This window comes from Rhinolophus sinicus, linkage group LG10, assembly GCF_036562045.2.
Source record: "Rhinolophus sinicus isolate RSC01 linkage group LG10, ASM3656204v1, whole genome shotgun sequence".
In the NCBI taxonomy this organism is placed as follows: Eukaryota; Metazoa; Chordata; class Mammalia; order Chiroptera; family Rhinolophidae; genus Rhinolophus; species Rhinolophus sinicus.
In genome coordinates this window covers 108,572,146-108,595,834 of record NC_133759.1, presented here as the reverse complement: position 1 = coordinate 108,595,834, position 23,689 = coordinate 108,572,146, and the positions used below count along the sequence as shown (strand labels likewise).

Genomic DNA, 23,689 nt, shown 5'->3' with positions numbered 1-23,689 from the left:
GGATTATTTCACTCGCACCATGTCTTCCAGGGCCATCCATGTTACAGCACGTCTTGTATTGTGTTAAAATATATATAACACAAAGGTTACTTTGCAGCTGTTTAAGGCTCAATAGTATTGACACCTTGTGTAAACACACATTATTCACTCATTCATTAGCACGGGCGGACTGATGTGTTTAAAGGGTCTCCCTTCGGCGGCCAGGTGGCGACTGTCCCCAGGGGGCAGCACGGGCCTGGGCGAGCAGCTGGGGCAGGTCAGCACTTAATTTTCGCGACCACACATCTCAGCCCCAGCTCACAAGCGAGGGCCGCGGGCGCCGAGCAGCTAGGCCGCCTGCCCGGGACACGCACCCGGCACAGGACAGGCCAGGGCCGCGGCACCGCTGCCCGGCCCCCACCGGGTCTGGCTCTCCCCGGTCCCCGCCCTTCGCTAGCGGCCGCCGACCCCACCCTGGCACCGCGGCCCGCCCCGACTGCGAACGCGCAAGCGCTGCACGAGGACAGCACGGTGCATGCGCAGAAGGTGCCCGGCGCGGAAGGCTCCGCTCCCTCGGGTGTGATCCGCGATCCGGGGTTTTGGCCCCGCCGAGAACTGTTTATAAACACACCGCGAGGCCACCGGCGAGGGGTAACCCTAAAGGTAGTGGGGTCGGAGGTCAGAGGTCAGCAGGGGCGCCGGCGGGGAGACCCATCCATTCACCTTCACAAGCTGCAGACTGCGTGCCGGGCCCAACCCAGCCGTCCTACCGCGATCAGCGGTGCTGAGGGCGCCACGTGGTGCGCACGTGGTCCACTCCCGGCGCGGCGGCCTCCCCTCCCCCACGGCGCCGGCTGGCCGCAGCGCCCCCTGGCGGTGGCCTGGTGCGCCACGCTGCACGTCGCGCTTGCGCACAACGCCTCACGACGCGTCTTCCGGTTTGCCTGGGAGCTGGGCGTGGGTCGGCTGCGTCCTCGTGACAGCTCGCGTCAGCCGGGTCCGGGGTCCCGGCAGGGTGGGGCGACCCGTCAAGGTCACACGAGCGGGCTGGCGGCGGCCGTAGGGCCCCAGGAGGGGCTCCCCGCAGTCCACGTGTGTCCCGAGACCGGACGTGTTCCGCGCGCGGTGGGGGGTTGGGGGGGGTGCACCCTGAACGGATCCGCGTTCTCCGGTCGGGCCGGAGGGGCCGGGGCCTGTGGCCGCCCTCCCCAGCCTCAGTTTCAGCTTCTGTTCTTACGTCAGTGCGCCGTGAAATGCTCGGTGCATGTTTAGTAAATACGTGAGCGCGTGGTGAATCAGTTAATCGTTTAAATAGTCAAGAAGTGGTGTTTCCGGTTTTGTTTTGTTTTATTATATCACCTACTCTAGAGATAATCAGATTCTACATGAAAAACACTGCTGAGTCTGTAGTAGGTAGGGTGGCTGTTGCTTTTTTTCTCTTAGACTTTATACCATGAAGTCAAAAACGATTGGACGGTGCTTACAGAGATGAAAAAGCAAACAGACTTACCTGAGTGTTTCTGCTGTTTTATTGGAAAGGCTCACAATTGCGTTGCCACTGCTGGGTGTTCTGTAAAATTAGTGGTCCCCAGACGTTTACTCCCTTCAGCAACATTTTTTAAATACCTACTGTGTGCCAGACACTGATCCAGGCTCTAAGGGACGTGGGTCCCATCTGGGTAAGAGGACATAAAGCGGTTGAATTACGAAGGAGATCCGGGAAGTACTTACTCCAAAGACCCGGCGGTTTGACAACTGGCTGGGGGAGGAATGCACGTGTTCATACCTACATTTATTGTAGGTTTTACTGCTGCAGAGCATGTGCAGCACACTAGGTCCAAAAAAGTGAGAAAACATGCTCGCGCTTGTAAATCCCCTAGAGCCAGTCGGTTCTCAGATACCCTTACGGACTCTTTCGCTGATTTTTGTTGAACTCTTGCATCCATAGCCAACCTGATGGAAATTCAACTGCGATCTGTCAGATTGTGTTATTCCCAACCCACTGTTTTTCCAATAAATGTATTGTCATTGAATGTAGTATGTGATATGAACGTTGGTTGATAAAACCAACGAGTAAGACAAAAATGAAGCCAGAAAAGACATAGGTCTTTATTCATCAGTAATGTGAGCTCATGTGGATCCACACAGGCCCAGGTTTCAGGCCCAGGCTTGCTCTCTGTTGATTTCCTTCCCATTTTAACTCCTCTGTGCCTTGTCACCTTCCTCTCACTTCCCAAGCCTGCCCTGGCTTCTGCTGTGGTCATAGGAGCCCCACTCAGCCTGCCCAAAGTTTAGCCAAGGCTGACAGCCGTGTCCCTGTTCCCAGGACTGCATTCTTCTCCCGGCCACAGAGGCCTGCAGGCCCAGAGCCTTGGCCCCCCAGGAAAGAGCCCTCCCTGCACCCCTTCCTGGGAAGTGTACACTTCACTGGCCCTGCCCCTGGCGCCTTTGCTTTTATCTGTGAGATGTCACAAAAGAAAACAGGGGCCTTGGCCCCAGTCCCAGCCCCTAGCTAGCGCTTTGCAGGCCCAGCTGCCCCCTCTGCCTACCCCAAGGAAAGCTCCTGCTAATCACTGCCCAGTGTGCAGGCAGACGGATGTTCCCAGACCGGCTCAGGTCGTGAGGTTGGCCTGGCAAAGACGAAACCGCGCAGGCATGAGGGGTAGATTCCCAGCCAGCAGCCGTTTTCTGCTGAACAAAAGCCTGGCCGGCCCCGGAGCTCACGCTGCTGCTCTATTGAAATCTCAACGTGGTTCCCTATTAATCACTCCCTTTGGTGCCTCAGAGGCCAAAAAAGGAGTCAAACAAAACCTCTTTTCTAAGCAGGAAGAGGGTTCCAGAGGCCTGAGCAGAAAGATCCCCACAACCCCTCTCGCCAGCATAACTCTAACAAGATGCTGGGGCCTCCCAGACTCACAAGCACAAATAAGAATAGCTGCCTGGCCGCCTGGAGGGGGATTTGGAATGTGACCGGTTCCGCTGTGGGCTCCAAAGGCCCCATGCAGGAAGCAGGGCGGGTGAGAGGGGGCTCTCCTGCTTGCAGCCCTTTCTTGTTTTATTTTAGAAACCAAAGACCCAATTAAATGATGTTTTAAAAGTAGACTCATACTAGGAGGATGGGAGAGAAAAACAAAAAGCCTATTTCCCTTCCCCCTCAGACTTAACCTTGAATCTCAACTCCTTTGTCTCTCCCCCCCACCACGTTGCTAGTTCGCATTAACCGATAACTGATAGCGTATTATTCATTCATCTATAAATAGGAAATTTGGCTTGTTTTTTAAACAGAAGACACAGGCCAAAACACCAAGCCATGGTTTCCCCTGCAGGTCCTCAGCCCCCCACCCCGGGGACCAGGCCTGTTACCTGTCGGCCTGTTTGGATTGTCTTGTTAGAGAGAGAAACAGCCCTTTTATCCAGAAGCTGTGGCTCCTTCAGGCATGATTTTTACACCTCTAAGTAGAAGCCCATTCTCTCATTAAAATTTAATTTTAAAGAAAGGAAAAAAGCTGGCTTAAAGAGCATTTTCGGTGCCAACCATTCACATTGGAGAGCAGAAGTGCATCTGAAGCCAGTCAAAGCATTTACTTGGAAAATCAGAGTCATTGTAAAGGCATGGTCCTTGGCCTAGCAAGGTAGTCTTGCTTCGCAGCACGGACTTGGCCAGCCTCGGTACAGCGCTCGTCTCGTGGATCTATGAAACAGAGATGGCACAACAGGGAGGCTGGGGACCGAGTGGCATCATCACCTTAGATGACCACTACACTGCTGCCACCCAAGAGGACAGATGCTCTTCTCACAAAGGAAATAAACTTGAGAAACAAGTCATGAGACCTGATTTGTGACCGGCCTCCTTATGCCCTAAATCACCGGACCTCACCCACATTAGCTGCAGATAGTCCAGCCAGGCTTGCCGGTGACCGAACAGAGGGGTAACCCTAGCGTGGCTGTCAGGACATTCTGCAGCTTTGCTATTGGGAGGGTGTTTTTTAATTTAAAAAAAAAAAAAAAAAAAAAAAAAGACACTCTAATAGGAGAGATGCTTCTAATAATGGTTCTGCAGAGCTTCCTAAGGATCCATCACACCAGTTAAGGTAGAAAATTGAAGGCACAGCTGTGATTCCAGGAAGTGCTCGGGCACTCAGTGGCTGGTCTTGAAAAGAAATGCCCCTAATCATTGGGACGTTTTGTGTTTCGCTGTATGGTTTGCAGCACAAATCAACGCACAAAACAATTCAGAGATGTTCCTCCTACACTAGCCTCAACACAGGCTTTAATTTTCCCTACTGAAGAAGAGGTTAGAACGATGTGAAACCTTTGTGCTAACTTCAAAATTCACCAAATGAGAAGAGTAAGGAAGGTTGGAGCTCGGGTTCTCAACTCACTTCCTCTCCCCTGTGATAGTCCTTCCAAAGCACAAAATTGTAGTGTTTTTCAAAGAGAAATTGCTCAATGCATGTGCTGCACAGTTATTTAAAATGATGTCCACTAAGGATTTTTAATAACATGGGGCAATACCACATAATGTGAAGTGGAAAAAAACAAGATGTGAGACAGAGGGTGTGTGTCTGAAGGAAATACACCAAACTATTAAAAGTAGTCAGTGGTGAATTATGTATGCTATTAGGTTCTTTTTTATATATATTTTCCTAATTTTATACAATGAGCGTATGTTGCATTTCTAATCAGAAGTGTAATTTTCAAAACAGAATTTAACAGAAATTGGAACAACTCTCTAATATTTTTTTCTCCTATGCTATCTTTTTTGTGATTTTTGTGGTCCATTGAAATTTCTTTTATTCACTTCTTGCTATGCTAGCTTGTTGCTTGATAACAATGATTTTTAATGATTGCTTTTCTCGTTAGTAAGGCTGCATTTGCAGAGCAATCTAGTGTGAAATAATTTCAGACCAGGGCAATAAACAAAACTATCTGACCTCAATTATCACACCTTATGAGACATGAGTACTGACACCAACTTCCCAAAACATTACATTTAATAAATGTAGTAGAAAGAATAACACCTTGAGGATTTGTGGTTCCTTGTTTTTGCTTCCACCCAGCCATAAAAATCTCTGTTTCTACCCGTGCCTGCTGGTCTCCAGAATTCTTCGCCCTGTTGTAAGAGATGTGCTTTGGCTGCCTACCTTGCAGCCCCTTTCCCACCCCTCTCCTTTCCCTGCCAAGAGGACCCAGATTTTGTCCACATATCCACTTTCTATCAGCTTCAGGAGAGGTGGACCCAGCTCCTCATAAGAGAATCATGATTGGGCTAAAAAGCATGGTGGTCTCCAACCTCTTGCCAGGAAGTGGTTGGGCAAATATGTGTATTTTGGGGCAATGAAACATAAGGGGAAGTGGGTGGGGGGTGGGGAGCTCCTGAGAAAAGTGTTTTTGTTCCTAAAAAGGGTACATGAAGCAAAAATAGTCTCCAAAGGTGGTTTGTGAAGAGGGTAGGGGGTGGCATCAGAACCCGGAAGCCACTTCAGAATCACGGGAGTCACTCCATCCAGGATGGAGGAGCCACGTGCTGGACAGAAACTGAGTCCCGATGGCGTCACTGAGGCCTAGCACAGCTTTCCCTGGTTCCTGTGTGTAAGATCATAAATCCTGTCAGGGTGGGAGCCATGCTGAGTTGGGTTTCCTTTTCTTTGCAATCAAAGCCTTCCAACTGAGCCAGTGCTAAACTTTGCATATCCTGTGACTCACAAACCTACTTCTAGATGTGTAACCTAGAACAGTGGTTCTTGAACTTTAGCACGCATCGGAATCTCCTGGAGGGTTTCTGGGCCCCACCCCCGGAGTTTGAGTCAGGGGGTCTGAGATTAGAACCTGCGTTTCTAACAAGTTCCTAGGTAACGCTGCTGCTGCTGAGCTGGGGACGACACTTCAAGAGCTGTCTGGTGAACTTTATGTACTCCAGGACACATGTACAGGAAATGTTCTTAGTGTAGAAGCTAAAAATGTCCACCAGCCATTGAATGAACTGTGGCACGTTCGTACACTGGGACACTATAAAGCATGGAAGTGAACAAACTGCCACTCGCAAAATATGGGTGCACCTCCCCAACAATTTGAATGTAAAAAGCCAGACACAATAGACTGTGTACAGTATAATTCCAATCATTAAAAGTTTAAAAACAGGTAACATCAAACCATATTGTTCAGGTTTGCACATATAGGTGATAAAAGCAAGAAAACAACACAAAAGTAGGTGTAGTGGTTTCCTCGAGGGGAAACGGAGAGTGATGTGTGTAGGGAGTGTGCTCTCTGTTATTGAAGGTATGGCCTCTCCCCTTGGCTCCAAACCCACCCTATGAATCAGCTTTCTGGTGATGGGCTGGGTGGGACCCGCACTCCACGTTTGTTTAGCCAACTGGCTCCCGTTTAGGATCTGCCAGTAGGTGGCGCTAGACAAAGCCTGCAAGGCTGGGAGAGGAAGGAAGGACTCCCTGGGTTTCTTCCCTTGGGGTCTCCACCTGCCTCGTGCTTCTGTAAGCTCTGTTCTGGCAAAGCTTCTTTACCCCTGTGCCATCAGTTCCTTTCGGTAGTAGCAGCTTCTTGTCTGCTATTTTTCTAACACAGAAACAACTCATGAACCCTCAGGTCCCCAGCACCAGCCAGCCCTCTCCTCATAAATTGGAGTTTCATTTCCTCTAAACTCCTAAGTGGCAACGTTCCAGCCTCTTCACTTTGTCCCCAGCCCCAGTCCTAGGGATAGTTTCCACTTCATTTACTTTTACCTCTTAGAGTTCTCTTTCACCCTTCAGTTACCCAGTTAACGACTTTACACCTAGTTAACAGTTCTCTATATCAAGTTCTTTCTGTTCAAATGAGTTGGTGACTCTTGTCCTTGCATGGGTTTCATGGTCACCACTAGTATTGAGCCCACATGCCATGCAGCCAGTGGGGACAGCAAAGAGAACATGGCACTTCTCAGCTGCGTCTACCCCTTTCAGAGAGCCTTCTCCCAGTCCGTTTGGGACCAAGGAGTCCCCCAGGACGTAGGATGCTCATTGCTGAAGCTGAGAAAGTCTAGGCAAACTGGGAGAGGTCATCACCCTAAGCCCTGTGACCTCTGCCTAAACACATTTAGCATAGTTAGGTCATATGACAGGCTTCATACGAAACCCTTGGCTTCAAGGAAGACTAAGAAATGTCATTTCTTAGAAATGCCATTTTTAGGCTCAATTGCATCCCAGGAAAAATCAGAGTTGTGTGAATTCAGGAGGAAGAGCAGAGTGGACGCAGGGGAGGCCGCCAGGTGTTCTGCCCTTTTAACTCCAGACCGTAGCCACTGACCGCCTTGAGAACACATGGCTGTCCCCAGAGTAGTGACCAGAAGCCAGGTCTTCTGACGGCGGTCTCCCTTAGAACCTGCTGCCTGTTTTCCTCGTTCAAACAGTGATTCCTTTTGGCAGCCTCGAGAGGAGAACCACCCCCGTCTTTAGCGTTTTCAGTCTTCGATGGCTAATTAAACTCTGCAGGTGAGGGCTTGGGCAGTAAACTTTCCCGTCCTGTGGTGGGGATTTGCTGAGTGACCCCGGAAAACCTGGCAGTGTTACGTAAGCCCCACTTGTCTTCTGTGTTTACAGTCAAGTGTGGCTCTATCTGAATGGGGATCCAGGCTTAAGTTCTGAGTTTTGAGGGGGGTCCAGGAATCTTGGGTCCTGAACTCTTTTTTCAGCTTGTATTTATTTGGTGCTTTTCTCAGACGTGAATTATCATTGTGTCCTAGGTCTCTTCTAAATATCCTTGGTACCTGCATTTACTGCTGTTGGCTTGGTAGGAAAACATTTGCCAGGGAGGGTTTCAAATCTACTAAGTCAGTATGCTGACTCACTTTACTTTCATCAGTTAACTGCTTGTCCTTTATGGAAATAATAAACATGAAAAGAGGGTGGTAAAATTATACCTTCGAGATTTAATCTTTTTGATTAACTTAAAGTCTGAAAGACTCTCTAAGCCAGTTGGTGTTTTTCCTTTGAAGAGTTAGTGCACTAAACGGTAGAAGGAATGATCGATAGGTATTGGACAACCGAGGGATGCTGGACTGTACCTCCACATGCATTTTGGGGCCTCCCCACCCTACACCACCGCTGGGGGCTGCCTATCTGCAAGGGCCATGCAGAACGGGAGCCGCAACTTGTCTGCTTCCAATTAGCCCCGCCCCTGTGTGTTTGGTACAACCATCCTTTACACAACTGGCCAAGAGTCGGGCTGGAAGCCAGGGGTTCTCAAATTCCATTTCCTCCTCTAGGGTACAAATTTCTCCATAGATGGGGGGAACTACGTTTGCCTTGTCCGTTTCTCCCACTTCAAAACAGAGACTGTGTGAATATGCACTTAGAGTCGAATGAGAAACAAGTAGTTCCTACCTACAGCATGTAATTCACTGAAGTCCAACTGTATGTTCTCCTGTTACCTTTATTTAATTCTATTTTCTTCCCCATTCTGAGCTTTGAAGATTTCTAGTTCAGCTCCTACACTTGGGTCTACTTTTTAAACTTAAGTTTGTGTATAATTTTAGGTTGAACCATATGAAATTTAGGACCATTTGTGAATAAGCAGCATCTGTTGAGAGCTTGCCTGCCTACCAGGCGCCATATCAAGCCCTTTCCACACAGGACGCTGTAAGTGCTCAATAAACGTTAACGCAAATAAATTATGGCGCAGCCATTTGTTGTTGTTGTTGTTGTTGTTGCAAAGGAAGAGCTGGGGTTGGGCAGGGAGACCTGCTTTTGGGACGAGTCTGGTTAACTCTTCACCAGGAGCTTCCCTGAGCGTGGACGAGACACTTGAAGTCTAAGAATACACCTTCTCAGCTGCCGAACCAGGATCCCCACAGTCTCTCAAACCACCTTCAAAAAAACTTTGAAAATGAGAAAAGCAAAGTATTATTATTATAAAACGTGAAGGCATGCTCCTTAAAATATATGCAGCAGGATATTTCCTGGTATGTAAATTTGTATTCTGTTCTGTCTGTATTTATTTCTGGAAGTAGCAGGGCCTCATATGCCCTCGTTTTAGGGGAGCTGGGAGTACAGCACTGAAAGCTGAAGTTTTCAGTGAGGGGGTTCTACCAGGGCCTCCGAGAGGGAGAGAGAGGGAGAAGTTCCCAGAGGGGGTGGTTCAGGCAACCACTGACTGCTTACTCCCCGGTAGTGTTCACTTTTCTACCCCTTTCTCATACACAGAGTCACACAGGATGCGGCCTTTTGTGTCTGACTTCTCTCATTAAGTACGAGGTTGGAGCTTTATCCATCGTGTCGCACGTACCCCCAGTTCATCCGTTGTCGTAGCGGATGGGGCCTGAGTGCATGATTACACCACAGTTCTTCAAAATCAATCCACTAGTCGATAGACATGGATTGTTTCCAGTTTGGGGTTTATGAATAATTCTGCTGCAAACATTCACAGACTCGTCTTTGACATGTGTTTTCATTTCTCCCGAGCGTATTCCTAGTGGAGGAATTGCTGGGTTACACGCTGAGGGGAAGTTCGACTTTTTAAAGAAATTACTAGACGATTTTCCCGAGTGAGGATTGACTGCAGATGGGCACGAAGAAACTTTTCAGGAGATGGAAATATTCTAAAACTGGATGGAGGTGATTATTGGACAACTGTATAAGGCTGTATAAAGCCGCTAAACTAGACCAAACTGTACACTAACATTGTGTGAGTTGTATAGTATGTAAATTAGAGCTCAGTCAAGTTGTTGAATATCTAAACACTGGTCAGAAATGTGAAAATATTCAGGCGTTGCTAGGATTCCCTTATAGGTGATAACATTGTGGTTATGTTTTTGAGAAAGAGCTCTTATCTTTTAGAGCTATACACACTGAATTATAGGAAATGATATAGTGCCTGAGATGTGCTTCAAAGGAATATGGGAGGATTTCGCTGGCTTATAGATGAAACAAGATTGACCATAAATGAATCATTGTTGAAGTTGGGTGATGGGTAACATGGAGGTTTGTTTTATTAGTCTTCCTTCTTTGGTGTACACTTCCATCATTTAAAGTTTAAAAAAGGAGAACTTCAGAGTCTTTAAAAAGGCTGAGTTGGCTGAGTTTTCTGCTGGTCCCTGACGAAATCTGCTTGGAATGAGGTAGTGGACATCTATTGTTCTGCCTGCTCAGTGTTCCCTCCCCTCCTGCTAACAGCAACCAGGCTCTGCTTTGAGGAACAGCCAGGCCTGAGCATGCCGTCTTCCAGGGCTGCCCCGGCGTGGCGCCTGCCCACCTTTGGCCCAGGCCTGGGCCTGGGCCCACAGCCTCTGCTAAGCCCGTCAGCTGCTCTCTCCCGGGGATTCCAGTCTCACAGAGAATGATGCAAGAAGGGGAGAAGCTTAGAGCTGATTAATCCGGGGGGGGGGGGGGGGCATCCTGAGACACTGGCCTTGGGGTTTTTGCTGCTGAGTCCTGAGGGCAGCTCTGACCCAGCCCTTTCTGAAACCTGGATCTCGGCGGTCTTCGGTTCTGTGAACTTCCTAATACCATGCCAATAAATTCCCTCTTTGTTTAAGTTGGCCAGAGTTGGTTCCCGTGGCCGAAAACCAAAGCACCCTGTGGCGGAGACGGCGCAGCTCAGCAAATATGCCTCGAGCCCTCTCATGTATCTGTCTCCCCAGGCTGACTCAGCTACACGCGCAGACAACCCTGGACATTAAAACTTACACGGGGTGATCTGACAACTAAAAGGAAGGGATGCATAGGACACAAAAACACCAGATTGACAGCTATGACTCCATGCTCTGCCAAAATGCAAAGTCAAAGCATCGCCACTAACACAGAAGCACCTACTGGGACAAAAAGCTCTGCCGGTGCCTAACGACCGACGGAAACGTAATGCATGGCAAAATGTGAGGCCCAGGTGTAATTTTAAATTTTCTCATGGCTACATTAAAGCAGTAAAAAGAAATAGAAATTAATTTTAGTAATACATTTTATTTAACCCAATAGACCCAAAATATTATCATTTCAAACTGTAACCCATATAAAAACTATTAATGAGATTTTGCTTTTTTTTAAAACTAGGTCTTTGAAACCCAATGTACAATGTATTTTACACTTACATTTCAATTTGGACCAGCCACTACGGCTGCATGTGGCCTCTGGCTACCATGTGGGAAAGGCAGGGGCTCTAACCTGTCACACCCCCCCCCCCCCCCCCCGCCGCATTTCTGCCTGAGTTCTTAGAATGGTCACCGTTCTGCCCCCCTGCATCCCAGGGGCTCCCGCCCTCGGTGGGACACCCTTGATGGCTCATGGATTGTGAGCAGGTTTTGTCTGTTGGGGGACCCCACCCGGTAATGATGCCCTAGACGGGGCACTCGCAGAGCCTGACCCCAAGGGGCTGATTAAAGACAGGAAACCTGGCGCGACCCGTTAACCAGGTATGAAGGTGCCTCAGGGGGCCCGTGGAACTTCTCTCGGGAGGAGCCAGCACTAGAGCTCTTAGAGAACTGAGCAGCCGTGGTGGGCAAAACCCTGTGCAGGGAAACAAATGGAGCTGCTGCATTACCACTTACAATCACGGCCAGTTTCCAGCCCTGCCTTTCTTGTCAATGGTTTCCAGTAGCTGAGAAGTCACTGCTCCCATCCACATAACCAGGAAAAAGCTGAGCAAGCTGGGAATCAACAACTCTCCTTAGATCCTTCCTTCCAAGAAGGAAGGTCACAGGGCAAGCCGCAGCCCAAACTGGGGAGAGGCGCTTCGTCATAGCGCATCACAACTTATCCAGCAGAAGCCCAGGGACGCGAAACACCAGGGAGTCTCCCCTGCACTGGACGAATTACCGAATTACCAGGGGATCACTGAGGACAAGTCTCAGAGTTAAAGCTCCTGGGGGCCCGTACTCGCGCGCCCACACTTTTGTGAGCCCTGCCAGGTTTTCACGGTGAAGATTAAAAAAAAACAGTTCCCCAGTTCCCTCGACCTTCCATCAGGGGAGGAGAGCAGCCATTTTGCAATACGTCTAGAGCATTCTATTCTTTGCAAGGCCTGCCCAGCTGAGCAGGTTTTGGAGGGTTTCTGTGGAGCTGGCCCACAGGGCCAAGAGTCTTGCTTTTGTTACTTTCAAGTCTATTCTTACAAAACACTCTGCATTTCTGGAGGTAACGTGAATAAGTTTCTCAGTGTCCATAGCCCCATTCACATCATCTCTTTTAAGCCTCCAGCAACTCTAAACCCATTTTACAGCAGACGAAACTGAGGCCCAGAGAGGCCAAATAACTTGCCCAAGGTCACACTGCTGGTTAGCAGTGGAGCGGGCTGTGCCCCTTCCACTGTACCTTATGCTGCTTTGACGGATCCTCCAGGCTCAGGGAACCTTCCAGAAGACGCAGCCCCAGCCAACATCTTGACACGACCTTGCAAGAGACCCAAAGCCAGAACCACCAGCTGAGTCACTCCCAAGGCCTTGACCCACCGAAACTATATGATGATACATGTGGATCATTGTAAGCCACAGTGTTTGGAGCCATTTGTCATACAGCCCGTCTATCTCTTTCTAAGTGCCAACAGCGGTGCATTCTATCAGGAGAAGTTCTCACCCACGCTCTAGGTGGAACAAGTTTCCCGTGGTGTCGAAGTCAGACACATCCTTTCCTGAACTGGTGTTTCAGCAATATGTCTGAGTTCTAAGTAACAGGGTGGTTGGGGGTAGGCTGTCAAACGAAAACCAGTCAGCCTGTTCCAAGTGAGCAGAGAAAACAGGGTTCATCTCTCTCAGATATTTTAGGTCTCAAATGGGTAAGGAAGTATTTTCATGGAGGATTACTCTGTGTCTGTCTGTCTGTCTCTCCCCACCTCCCACTGTCTTTTGCAGTGATGCAAATAGGCAGTCCTTTTCAGTAATTGTTACAGGTGTCATCACTGTGTGATGTGAAACCCTAGGGACTCAGTGAACAGGCAGGAAGCAGTATTGAGGACACAGGAAGGACCCGAGAAAGAGATAGCAGCAGCAGGAAGTGACATTCAGCAGACAGGAAAAGGAAGGGGATGATGCGAAGACAGAGAAGGGTCTGGGTCTCCAGTCATTCAACAAATATTTATTGAGCTCCAGGCCATCGAAGATGCTTCTGTGTGTGGATGCCCGTGTGGACCAGCAGCTTGCAGACGTAGCCACCTGCCTTCACACTGAGGCAGGAGCAGCGCTGACAGATTTCCATGAGGATCCTGTCTTCTTGTGCGGGGCTCTGCTTTGCGGCCTTGACCATACCCACTGGGAACAAGAGAGCAGGCGAGGACCTCGGGCTCAGGGCACGGGGGTGACCCATCAGTGCTTCGTTGTGGGTCTTGCTGCTTGGCGTGCTTCCCTGACTTGGGAAGATAAAGAGAGGAGGGGGCAGCGGTGCCCGGCCACCACCCTCAGGACAGAGCAGTCCAGCAGAGCTAACTTCCTGCAGGGACGGGGATGTCCTTACCTGCACCGCGTTGGTCATATGTGTCTCCAGGTCCAGCCCTCGAAGTGTGGCTTGTGACACTGAGGCACAGAATGCCGAATGTGATTTCATTTTAATTAGAGCATAGGTTTAAATAGCTAGGTGTAACTAGTGGCTTCTGAGTTGTATAGCATGGCTCTTAATTCTTGTTTTAGGTCTATAAACACAATCTCTCTAGAGATTTTTTAAAAATTTTAAACAAAGGTAGATTAACATAGAGTGAAATTCACTCTTTTTAATGACCAGTTCTGCTCATTAAACAAATACATAGAGTCATAGAGTCACCACCACAATCATCACCCCTCCAAAAAAGTTTCCCATATGTCATTTTTGTGGTCAATCTCTCCCCAGACCTCCAGCCCCTGGCAACCACTCCTCTGTTTCCGTCTCTATAGTTTTGCTTTTCCCAGAATGTCCCATATATGAAAGCATTCGGGATTCATTCGTGCTGCTCTGTTTATGGGTATCTTGCTCCTTTGTATGGCTGCGTAATATTCTGGCATTTGTTATCCATTCCTCAGCTGAGGTCCACTTGCTTTGTCAGGTTGTTTCCAGTTTGGAGTGATTATGAATAAATCCACTATAAATATTCATGTACAAGTTTTTGTGTTGATACATTTTCATTTCCCTTGGGAAAATACCTAGTGATCTGCTTGTGGTCATCTGGTAAGTTAGTTGAACTTTACAGGACACTGCCAAGCTGTTTACCAAAGTGACAGAGCCACCTTACCTTCCGCAAGCAGTGGAAGAGAGCGCAGGCTGTTCTGCATTCTCAGGGGCAGTTGGTTTGTCATTTTCTTCAAGCAATTTTAATAGATATTGCATCGTGGGTTTAATTTGCTTTCTAACAATTAATGACATTGAGCAGCTTTTCGTGTTGTGAACATGTGTACTTGTTTGTCATGCATATATCTTCCTTTGTGAAGGATCTGTTCCCATGTTTTGCCTTTTATTTTTAATGGATTGTTTCTCTGGATAATTCATTGCTTCTTTTTAACACGTCTCTAATTATCACCTCCCAATACAGTATACTTTTCTTCTCAATGGTTTATTGCCTTGGAGTTAATTCTGTTCCTTTTTGTTTCTGCCGCCAGCTCTCGGGGGCTTCTGTCAGGTAAGAGACTGGGTGTCGGGGGCTCCAAAAGGTTGACTGGGTTCTCCCTGGCCAGATTTTTATTTTTCCGTTTTTGAGTGAATGCTTTGTGGAACAGCTTTAGCATGCCCTCTCGACCTGGAAAGAGTGAGACAGGAATTCAGTATCTCCTATTTTCATTCTTTAATGGCTTTTTATTGCCACTTCTCTTGCCCTCTCTGTTGAAGCTGTCAATATATTCAACTCTTGCTGTTTAGGAGAAAGGAATTGCAACCGATTAAATGGGTATCCAGACTTGGCAAGGTCATCGAGAGTCAACCCTGTGAGCTCCTGGCATTATTATCGTACAGGTTCTTGCTCCTTGGGAAAAGAACCATCTAGGCTTGTCATTTTGTGCGTAACTCTTTATATTTAATATTAAGTTAGGCCCAAGAAGCCTGGAAGCACATCTACAGTATATCTGTTGTCATCAAACAGACCTGTCACTAAAAAGTAAAAAGTCACCTCAGATGAGCCAGAAAAAAGAACCTTGGAGGTTGTATATACATCTCTCTCTCTTTATTAAAAAAAATCGTGGTTAAATACACATCACATAAAATTGACCATCTTAACTGTTTCAAGTGTACAGTTCAGGGGTGTTAACTTTATTCACATTGTGCAACCATCACCACCGTCCATCTCCAGAACTTTCTCATCTTGCAAAACTGACACTCTGTCCCGGTTAAATACTAACTCCCCATTCATTCCCCTCCCCCAGTGCTAATAACCACCCTTCTACTTTCTGTCTCTAGGAATTTGACTCCTCTAGGGACCTCATAGGAGTGGGATCATACCGTATTTGTCTTTTTAGGACCAGTTGATTTCCCTTAGTGTAAAGTCCTGAAAGACTTTTCATCCATCTTAGAGCACGTGTCAGAATTTCCTTTCTTTTTAAGGCTGAATGATAGTCCATGGTACGGATGGATGACATCTTTTTTCTCCATTCATGTGTTGATAGACACTTGGGTTGTTCCACCTCTTGGCTATCATGAATAATGCTGCTCTGAACATGAGTGTACAAATAAGATTTCAAGACCCTGCTTTCAATTCTTACCTAGAAGTGGAAATGCTGGATCATACGGTTATTCTGTGTTTTAATTTTTTGAGGAAACACCACACCGTTTTCCATAGCAGCTGCACCATTTTACATTCGCACCACCAGTGTGTATGTAAACTTCTTTGTATGAGATAAACATTGCTTGAAGTCCCCAACTTCTCTCCATGTCCCTCCTTGCCTGGTCTGCTAGCTCCTTACTAACCTCCCACAGTCACTCTGACCCCTTTCCCATCCAAGCTCCACAGGACAGTCTGTGATTCCATTTCAAATATGTGGGTCTGCATGCTGTCCTTCTGCCTAAAACCCCTTCTGCTTTGAGATCAGACCCAAATCCTCATATGACCTAGTGTGGCCCCTGTCCTCTTTAGCCCAATCTGGTTCTGCTGAGTGGTCACTCTTCACCCACAATGACCCGTCAATCCCTGGAAGGTGCCATGCTCCCTTCCTGGGCTGGACTTCATCTCCCAACCCCAGCCCCTAACCTAATGGCTCCAACTCATCCGTGGACTTCAGTCCAAGTGTCATTCCTTAGGGACGAGATCCCTGACCCTGTGTTTACTGTCCTCCTCCCTACCTCAGGTAGGTTCTCTTGTCACAGCCTCACACAAAAATGTGTTACTTGCCTCCCAACACTTATCTCTATTTGCACCTATGCATTCAATCATGTGACAATTGATTTCAGCCCCTGGCTGGAAAGTGGGTAAGGAGACAGGCTTCCCACCCACATCTCCCACCACACCCTCGCGTCACCACATAGCAATGCCTCCCAGGACTTGTGACAGTCATAATTTGATACTTATTAGTCTGTGTGCATGTCTGCATCTCTCCCTACACTGTAAGCTCAGCCAAGGAGGTATTTTCCCATGCTCTGTGACTCAATGACAGAAGTATGGAAACACTGCCACCTTTCCTAAGGGGACCTGGCCGAATTAGGAATGCATGACCAGGACATTGAAGTGCTAAAGGGATCCCAACGATGCCCCAATTGGCCATTTCCGTGTTTGCAGCTAAGATCTCGCCCCACAGGCATCTACCTCCCCTGATTGGATTATGAGGGGTCTGAAGGGCAGGCAGTGTCCGCCTCGTTTTCACAGGTGCCTGGCTGGCATGGATCTTGGGGTATTTGATGGAGCTATAGATTGAGGGAACGGGTGACTCCAAAAAGGAACACAGGGCATCAGAGATGGCAAGCGCCTTTATGCAAATTTGCTACAGTATGAAAACTTTCAATTTGGGTGCTTAAGTATGATCGCCCTTTGAGATTGGCAGATGGAGCGGCTCGGGCCCAGTAGACTGCTGAGGTCATTGGTTCCTTTACCACAGACAGAGGATCAAAACTTGTAGACAGTTTTGGGGTTCCCCTCCTCGGGTCCCTAGGATGAAGGAAAGGACAGCTCATAGCCGGAGGCAGTGGGCGGAGGGTTAGCTCCAGGGCAAGCGAGGCGGGCCGGCCGGGTGGAGACGCCACCCCAGGGAGTCCCGGCGAGCCCCCGCGAACCCCGGCGAGCCTCGGCGGGCGGGCGGGCGGGCGGGGCCTGCGGCCTCCCGGCTCCGCTCCGCTGTGGTGAGATCCTGCCCGGGATCCCGCGCCAGCCGAAGCCCCGCGGAGCCCCGCCCCCCGCCGCCGCGCCGCCGCCGGAGGCCGCTCGGAGCTGCGCGAACATGGCCGAAGTCGGCGAGGACAGCGGGGCCCGCGCCCTGCTGGCGCTGCGCTCGGCGCCCTGCAGCCCCGTGCTGTGCGCCGCCGCCTTCCCGGCCGCCGCGGTCCCCGCGCCCCCAGGCCCGCCGCCCCGTCGCCGCCGCCGCCCGCCCAGCCGCCGCCGCCGCCGCCGCCGCCGCCGCCGCTGCCGGGCACTATCGCCGGGAGCGCGGGGGCGCCGGCGGCGCGATCGCTGGGGCGCGGGCGGCGCGATCGCGGGGGGCGCGGGGGGCGCGGGGGGCGCGGGCGAGGCCCTGGTGGCCGCGGCGGCCGCCTCGGTGCGTCGGAGTCCGGGGCCCGCGCTGGCGCGCCTCGAGGGCCGCGAGTTCGAGTTCCTCATGCGGCAGCCCAGCGTCACCATCGGCCGCAACTCGTCGCAGGGCTCGGTGGACCTGAGCATGGGCCTGTCGAGCTTCATCTCGAGGCGCCACCTGCAGCTCACCTTCCAAGAGCCGTACTTCTACCTGCGCTGCCTCGGCAAGAACGGCGTCTTCGTGGACGGGGCCTTCCAGCGGCGCGGCGCGCCCGCCCTGCAGCTGCCCAAACAGTGAGTGCGGCCGCCCGCCCCTCGGGGTGCCCCCGACCCCGGCCGTTCCCCGCCCGACCCGGACACGGCGTCGCTCCTGACCCCGCCTGGCCTGCTCCCTGAGGGTCGCCCTCGTCCCCACCCCGATCTGGGTCCCGGGGTCGCCCCCGCACGCGGTTGCGTCAGGCGGTGTCGCCCCGGGAGGTGCGGGGCTCCCCCTTGTAAGGCTGGAGCCCCCGGCAGTGGGGGCCGGGTCTGGACCCGCACGAGTGGCGCGGAGGGGACGTTCCCATCCGAGGGCAGGGGACAGGTCAGAAAGCGCCCTTTCCTCAGTGAGCCTGAACACGAAGGTCAGGAGCGCGCGGCTCCCCGTGGGGCCGTGGTACCCAGGACACAGTGAGGGGCCTGGGCAGGAGGGGACCGCGGGTCTGGGGGCAGCGCCGGGAGAAGGCGGACCCGGCTTTACCACGTCTGGTGTCCCTGCCATCCCTTCCGCTCCTCTCTCACTTTCCCCTCTTCCGGTTCCCACGTACACTTCTCTCCCCCCGAGATCCTTGCTTTCTCGAGATCTGTTGATCAGGAGAAAGCACGTCTAATTACTCATTTCCTCTTTAGACACTTTCTTTTTCTGCGCAGTAATTGCTTTTAATCCCTCACTAGTGTTTATGTCTTGAGTGTGCCTCGTGTCCCAGAGTTCGCTGTGACCGTCTAATTACGCTCTGTTATGAGCTCCCTGAGTGCAGGGAATTTTGCTGGGGTAATTCCCAGGGCCCAAAGCTTGTGTTGTAAACTTCTCCCTTTCTAGGGTCTTGGCATGTTGGGTTGTAAACACTGTATTGAATAATCTTCAAGTGCAACATCAACAGTGAGTCACTTCTGCTTAGGGAGTCTGAGGGAGAGTGTATCCTCATTGTTCAAACATGAAAGTTCTGTATTTGTGAAAATCAGGACGTGGTGAATGTCAGAGTTGTTCTACCGGGCGGTTGCTATTGCTCTGTTCTGTGTTTCTCTAACCTTCACTCCCTCTCCATTCCGGGCCATTACATGCATTTCAGGGCCAGCCACTCCTCTTGTGAGGAAGCACACAGGTAAACAGCTCCCTCCCCTCCCTGCCCTGTGGCTCTTAGAGGCCTGTTTCTGCTGATGCATTTTATATGACTCAGGTTCCGTAGCTGCCTGCGTTAAGCAAGCAGTTGTTTTCAGAGTTCCCTGCCTGCTTGTTGGATAGGTGCATGCCTGGCCAGGGCCTAGCTAACTGGATCTTGAATACACTAGTATTTTCTTTAACTCAAGGGGAAGAAATTTCAGCACGGGGAGTCTTCAGATCATCTGCTGAATAGGCCAGATGAAGTCCATTGTCCGTGAAAGGGGGTTGTGTTCACCGTGCCTTGCAGGTTTACACTCTAGGACCTGGCCTTGTTCTTAGCATCCCGGAGCTGGGGTGTAGCTGGCAGCCTGAACATTCCACCACCCTCTGACTTGGTGCTTTGCCCCACTGCGTCTGCCGGCCTGTTTGACGGCAGCTGTGCTTCTGAGCAGTATCCGTGTAGGCAGGGATGTAGTAGAATTTACAAGGACAGAGCAAGTATGCAGAAGGAGGGGCATTAAGTGGACTTCCGTGTGTGCCATCCTGGAGGGCTGTGTGCCTTTGAAAACTGCCACATCCTTTTGACAAGTATGTTTAGCAGTTTGAGCATTTTTTATTTTTTACTTTAGAAAAGTTATTATGTAGATAGAACCGGCTGTTGTAAACTTCTTTTTAGAGTTAGGTCAAGGATTGTTAGCCTGTCACATTGAAAAAAATCAAATTTTAATGAATTCAGAGCAAGGAAATTTGAATGTGTACATTTTTGTCATTCTGAAACAGGAAATTCATTACTGATTTTCAAAGAGTGGTTGTAATTATTATCTATTTCCTCTCAGGAACATGGTTTTGCCATTAATATTTGATGTTATGAATTTCTTTACTATAAATTGGAAATTCTTATTGTGTTAGAATTTTGTTGACTCGTCTGTGCTTGGGTTTCATGGGCTGCAGTTGCATGAGACCTGTGCCGTGTGTGTGTGTGTGTGTGTGTGTGTGTTGTACTGTCATGCACACCCTTTCCTGACACACCGTCACCCAGCTTCAACAATTCTCATGTTAAGGCCAAGCTTGTTTTATCTTTGTCTCCATTCATCTTTCTCTTTCCCACAGTTATTCGGAAGCAAATCACAAATGTCATATCACTCTGTCTGTAAATACTTCAATAAAAGATAAAGATTCTTTTTTTAAAAACCCAACCACAATGTCCTTATCACACTTAAAATTAACAGTAATTTCTTACTATCATCGAGCATCTAGTCAGTGTTTGGATTTCCCTTACTGTCTCATAAATTCTTTTCTTACAGTGTATTTCTTTGAATCAGGAAGCAGATCAGGTGCAGGCATTTTGATTGGTTGGTGTGTCTCTTACATCTCTTTTAATCTCTATGCTCCGTCTCGCTCAAGAACCCAGGTCATTTGTCCTGTACAGTTTCCCACAGTCTGTCTTTACAGATTGGATTCCCGTGGTGTCCATTTAGTATGTCCTCTCCTCTGTCACTCCTGTGAATTGGTTGTTGGACCTAGAGATTTGATCAGACTCAGGTTTGATTTTTTTCTTTTTTCTTTTTTTTGCCAGAACTGCCTCCTAGGCAGTGGTACGTGTGTCTGAAGGAAACAGTCTCCCATAGTGGCTTTTTGGTCATAGCCTAGGTCCGTAAATTTATTGTCACCTATACTATTGTAGTTCATTGTGGCTCATAATTTGCCGGGCTGACATACTCTATCCTCTGAAGGTCATATCGTGAATGGCAGGTGTTACAGATCACAGCTTCCACAGTGAACCAGGATAAAAAGTAATTAATTGTAACCACCAAAGCATTTCACTACATAATTGTTTTAGAACCGATGAAAATATACAGAACATAGTTTCTCATTGCTATTGCAACTGGTCACTTGAAGAAGATTGAATTAGTTACCAGCCATCATACAAGTAGTTATCAGATTGAAATTGACTGGAAAGTGACCTGCACTTGTGAGGACAGCAGGTGGTATTGGCCACATGCTCGCTCCTGGCGTCCCGGGACACAATAACTGCGGTCCTTTCCTCCTTCACCCTGGTCACTGCCTGCCCCTGGTCCTTACGTGACCTGATGCTTTGGTTATGGGGGGTTGGTCCAGGAGTTTGCACTTGGAACAAGATCAGTCTGCTTCCAGTGGCTGAAACTGGAAGATGTGAAAACAGGCTGTGCTGGCGGTTTCCACGTGGAGACAAGAGCTGTGATGAGGGAGGAAGAGTTGCTGTGCAGGGTGTGGACATGTGTGGAGCTGGAAGGGCCACGGAGACCACGTGGGAGATGGGCACTCAGGCCTGACTCATTAAGACCTGGACAGCGTGGTCCCGGGTGTGGAGAGGAAGGGATTGTGTCGAAAGCCTCTGAAGGAAGGAGTGTTCCGAGATGCTGATTGTTTGGATAGAAGACACTTTGAGTCTGGAAGCCTGGAAGCTGGAAGAGTGCTAACTGCTCCAGAATTCAGGTTGAGGGACTGGAGGCAGGAACCTGTTAGCGCAGGGAAACGAAGCATTCGATTCAGTCGTATTGTCTCTGGATGGTAGAGTCACAGTATGAATGTGGCATTTTCTCTAAAGAAATGCTTTATCCTGCTTTTCTTACTAGTTGACATTACTGCGTGTCATATATATTTATTCAAAGTTAGGCTGTCACCTTGTTCAAAACTTACTTTAAAAGCATTGCGGGGAGGGTGGCAAATTGGGAGCGAGTCCCTTGAATCTGTGTTAATAGAATGGGTGCCACTCTCTCGCATGTAGTTTACATGGAGTTCTGGGGGCTGCTCACCCATATGAGAAAATTGATGTTGTATTTTTAAAATCAGCCTATGAGAAGCATGTTATTTATCATGTAATATGTGTTGAATTTATAACACATTTATGAAAGCCTTTGTCACTGATGAAGGAACAGGCCTGGTTGGCGCTGAAAGGGTGTTGTGTGGAGTTTTAATGGTTTTCCTAGTGAATCCTTTGGAAAAAGACACTGCTATGTTTAAAATTATGTGCTGAAGCGAAACGAAAGCCTCTGGTTTGGACACACGGTAATTTACTCTTTGCTGTTTTCCCATCTCATGAATGTCAGGGGATAGACTTGCTAAATTAATGACAACTCGAATTACAGCAGTGCCTCATTTCCATAATTACCATACATTTAAAGCATTTCATATTAAAATGAGAGGATTCTATAAAATGCTTTTGCTTTGGTTTCCTGGAAATAGGCCCTTGCATTGTGACTCATTAGGAGATTTTGAAGTTAATTTTCATTGCTACTCTCATTTTTCAGGAGTTTCTAGTTTTCTGGTAAAAGGTTGCTTGTTGATTAGAAAGAAAGAACAATGGGATGTGTGTGTGTGAACCTTGTGAATGTGTAAAGGGGAGGCCAGCAGGGCGGGCTGTGAGCCTGTGGGAGCCGTGTGTCCCGGCTGGTTGGCTGGGGCCTGCCCCGCGGGCCTCACTTAGCCCACTCCTAGGACATTGGCAGTGTGGCCTTTCCTTGGCGGTGATGAGGGTGAGCTGAGCGGGTTTAGATGTCACACTTCCCGCATTTGGTCATGAGCTGGTTGTCCGTGTGGCTTCTCTCTCCTGGGAATCATTTTCAGTAGATGCACAGAAGGGAGATGGATATTTTATACACGATTTGATTAAGAAAACTGTGCCCTTAGTCGTCTGTACCCTGTTTAACCGCGCCATTTTCCATGTATTTCCTCAGCGGGCGCTCCCCGATATGTGTGCACAGCCAAGCCCTGACCACTTGGCCGCCCTGCTCGAAATCTCTGGCTTTCCGGTAGCAGAGGCCTGAGGTTCCCAAGGTCTTCCCCTAACCTGCCCGCTGCCTTTCAAGGTGCATGGTTCCCTCCGGGCGTCCCATTCCTGTGTTTATTCCAGCCGTTCTCGAGGTGTTGGTCCAGGGCCCTTTTGTACCCACAGAGTTTTTGTTGAGGGATTTGTCTATGACTCTTACCATGTTAGAGATTAGAACTGGTAGATTAAAACATGTATATTCATTAAGCTATTCAAAAATAGCAATTATAAACCTATTTCAAAAGTAACTTTTTATGAAAGAAAATAACTATGTTTTCCAAAACAAAATAATTTAGAATGGAGGTGTTCATTTTTTGTAAAAGTCTTGAATGTCTAGCTGACTGGAAGGTAGCTGGCATCTCATAGCAGTTTCTGCTCTTAGTCCGTTGTGCTGTGTTGTTGCAGACAAGTGTGGGGAGAAAGTCAAGCCCCCCGACATTTCCGCGGCCTTTCCCGTAATGTGGGTGTTGTTTGATACCTCACCAGAACATGATGGGTGGTCGTTTCTTACAGGTTCCTTGCAGTGTGGGATCTGAAATATCACCAGCGGACTTTCTGGAGTCTGCCATGTGAACATCTATGGCTCTCGCTTGCGTTTTGAATATACCTATTGCTCATGCACGGTTTTGTAACTTCATACGTTGGTCATTGGGCAAAATATTGAGTGAGTTTTGCAGCTCTTCTAATGTTGATTTGTCTTATTATACAAAGAAAAGTATGGTTTACCCTTAAGTTCAATTGATCGTTAAATTTGTTCTCTTGAACCCAACAAATAGTGTTTTTGAAAACAAATCTTTGAAAAGATCAAGCTTGTAGATGTAGTTTAATTTTTAAATTTGCTTTAACAGCTGAGTGACACAGTATATTTTTATGGAAATAAAAAATCATATAATTTAGTCACTGACCTTGTTAGCCAGCACCTCGTATATAATTTGGCTTAAATTTAGTATTTTTTG

The 23,689-nt window shown here is 48.7% G+C and overlaps 1 protein-coding gene across 1 annotated transcript in view; it reads left to right on the top strand.

The window, feature by feature from the left end:
* The first annotated feature begins 17,245 nt into the window (after positions 1 to 17,245).
* FOXK1 (forkhead box K1) overlaps positions 17,246 to 23,689 on the top strand; it is a 63,814-nt gene continuing 57,370 nt past the window's right edge. Inside the window, exon 1 of the mRNA XM_019753637.2 lies at positions 17,246 to 17,859. Within this exon, the coding sequence (XP_019609196.2) occupies positions 17,276 to 17,859 (584 nt within the window). The 5' untranslated portion in view covers positions 17,246 to 17,275. The remainder of the gene's footprint in view (positions 17,860 to 23,689) is intronic.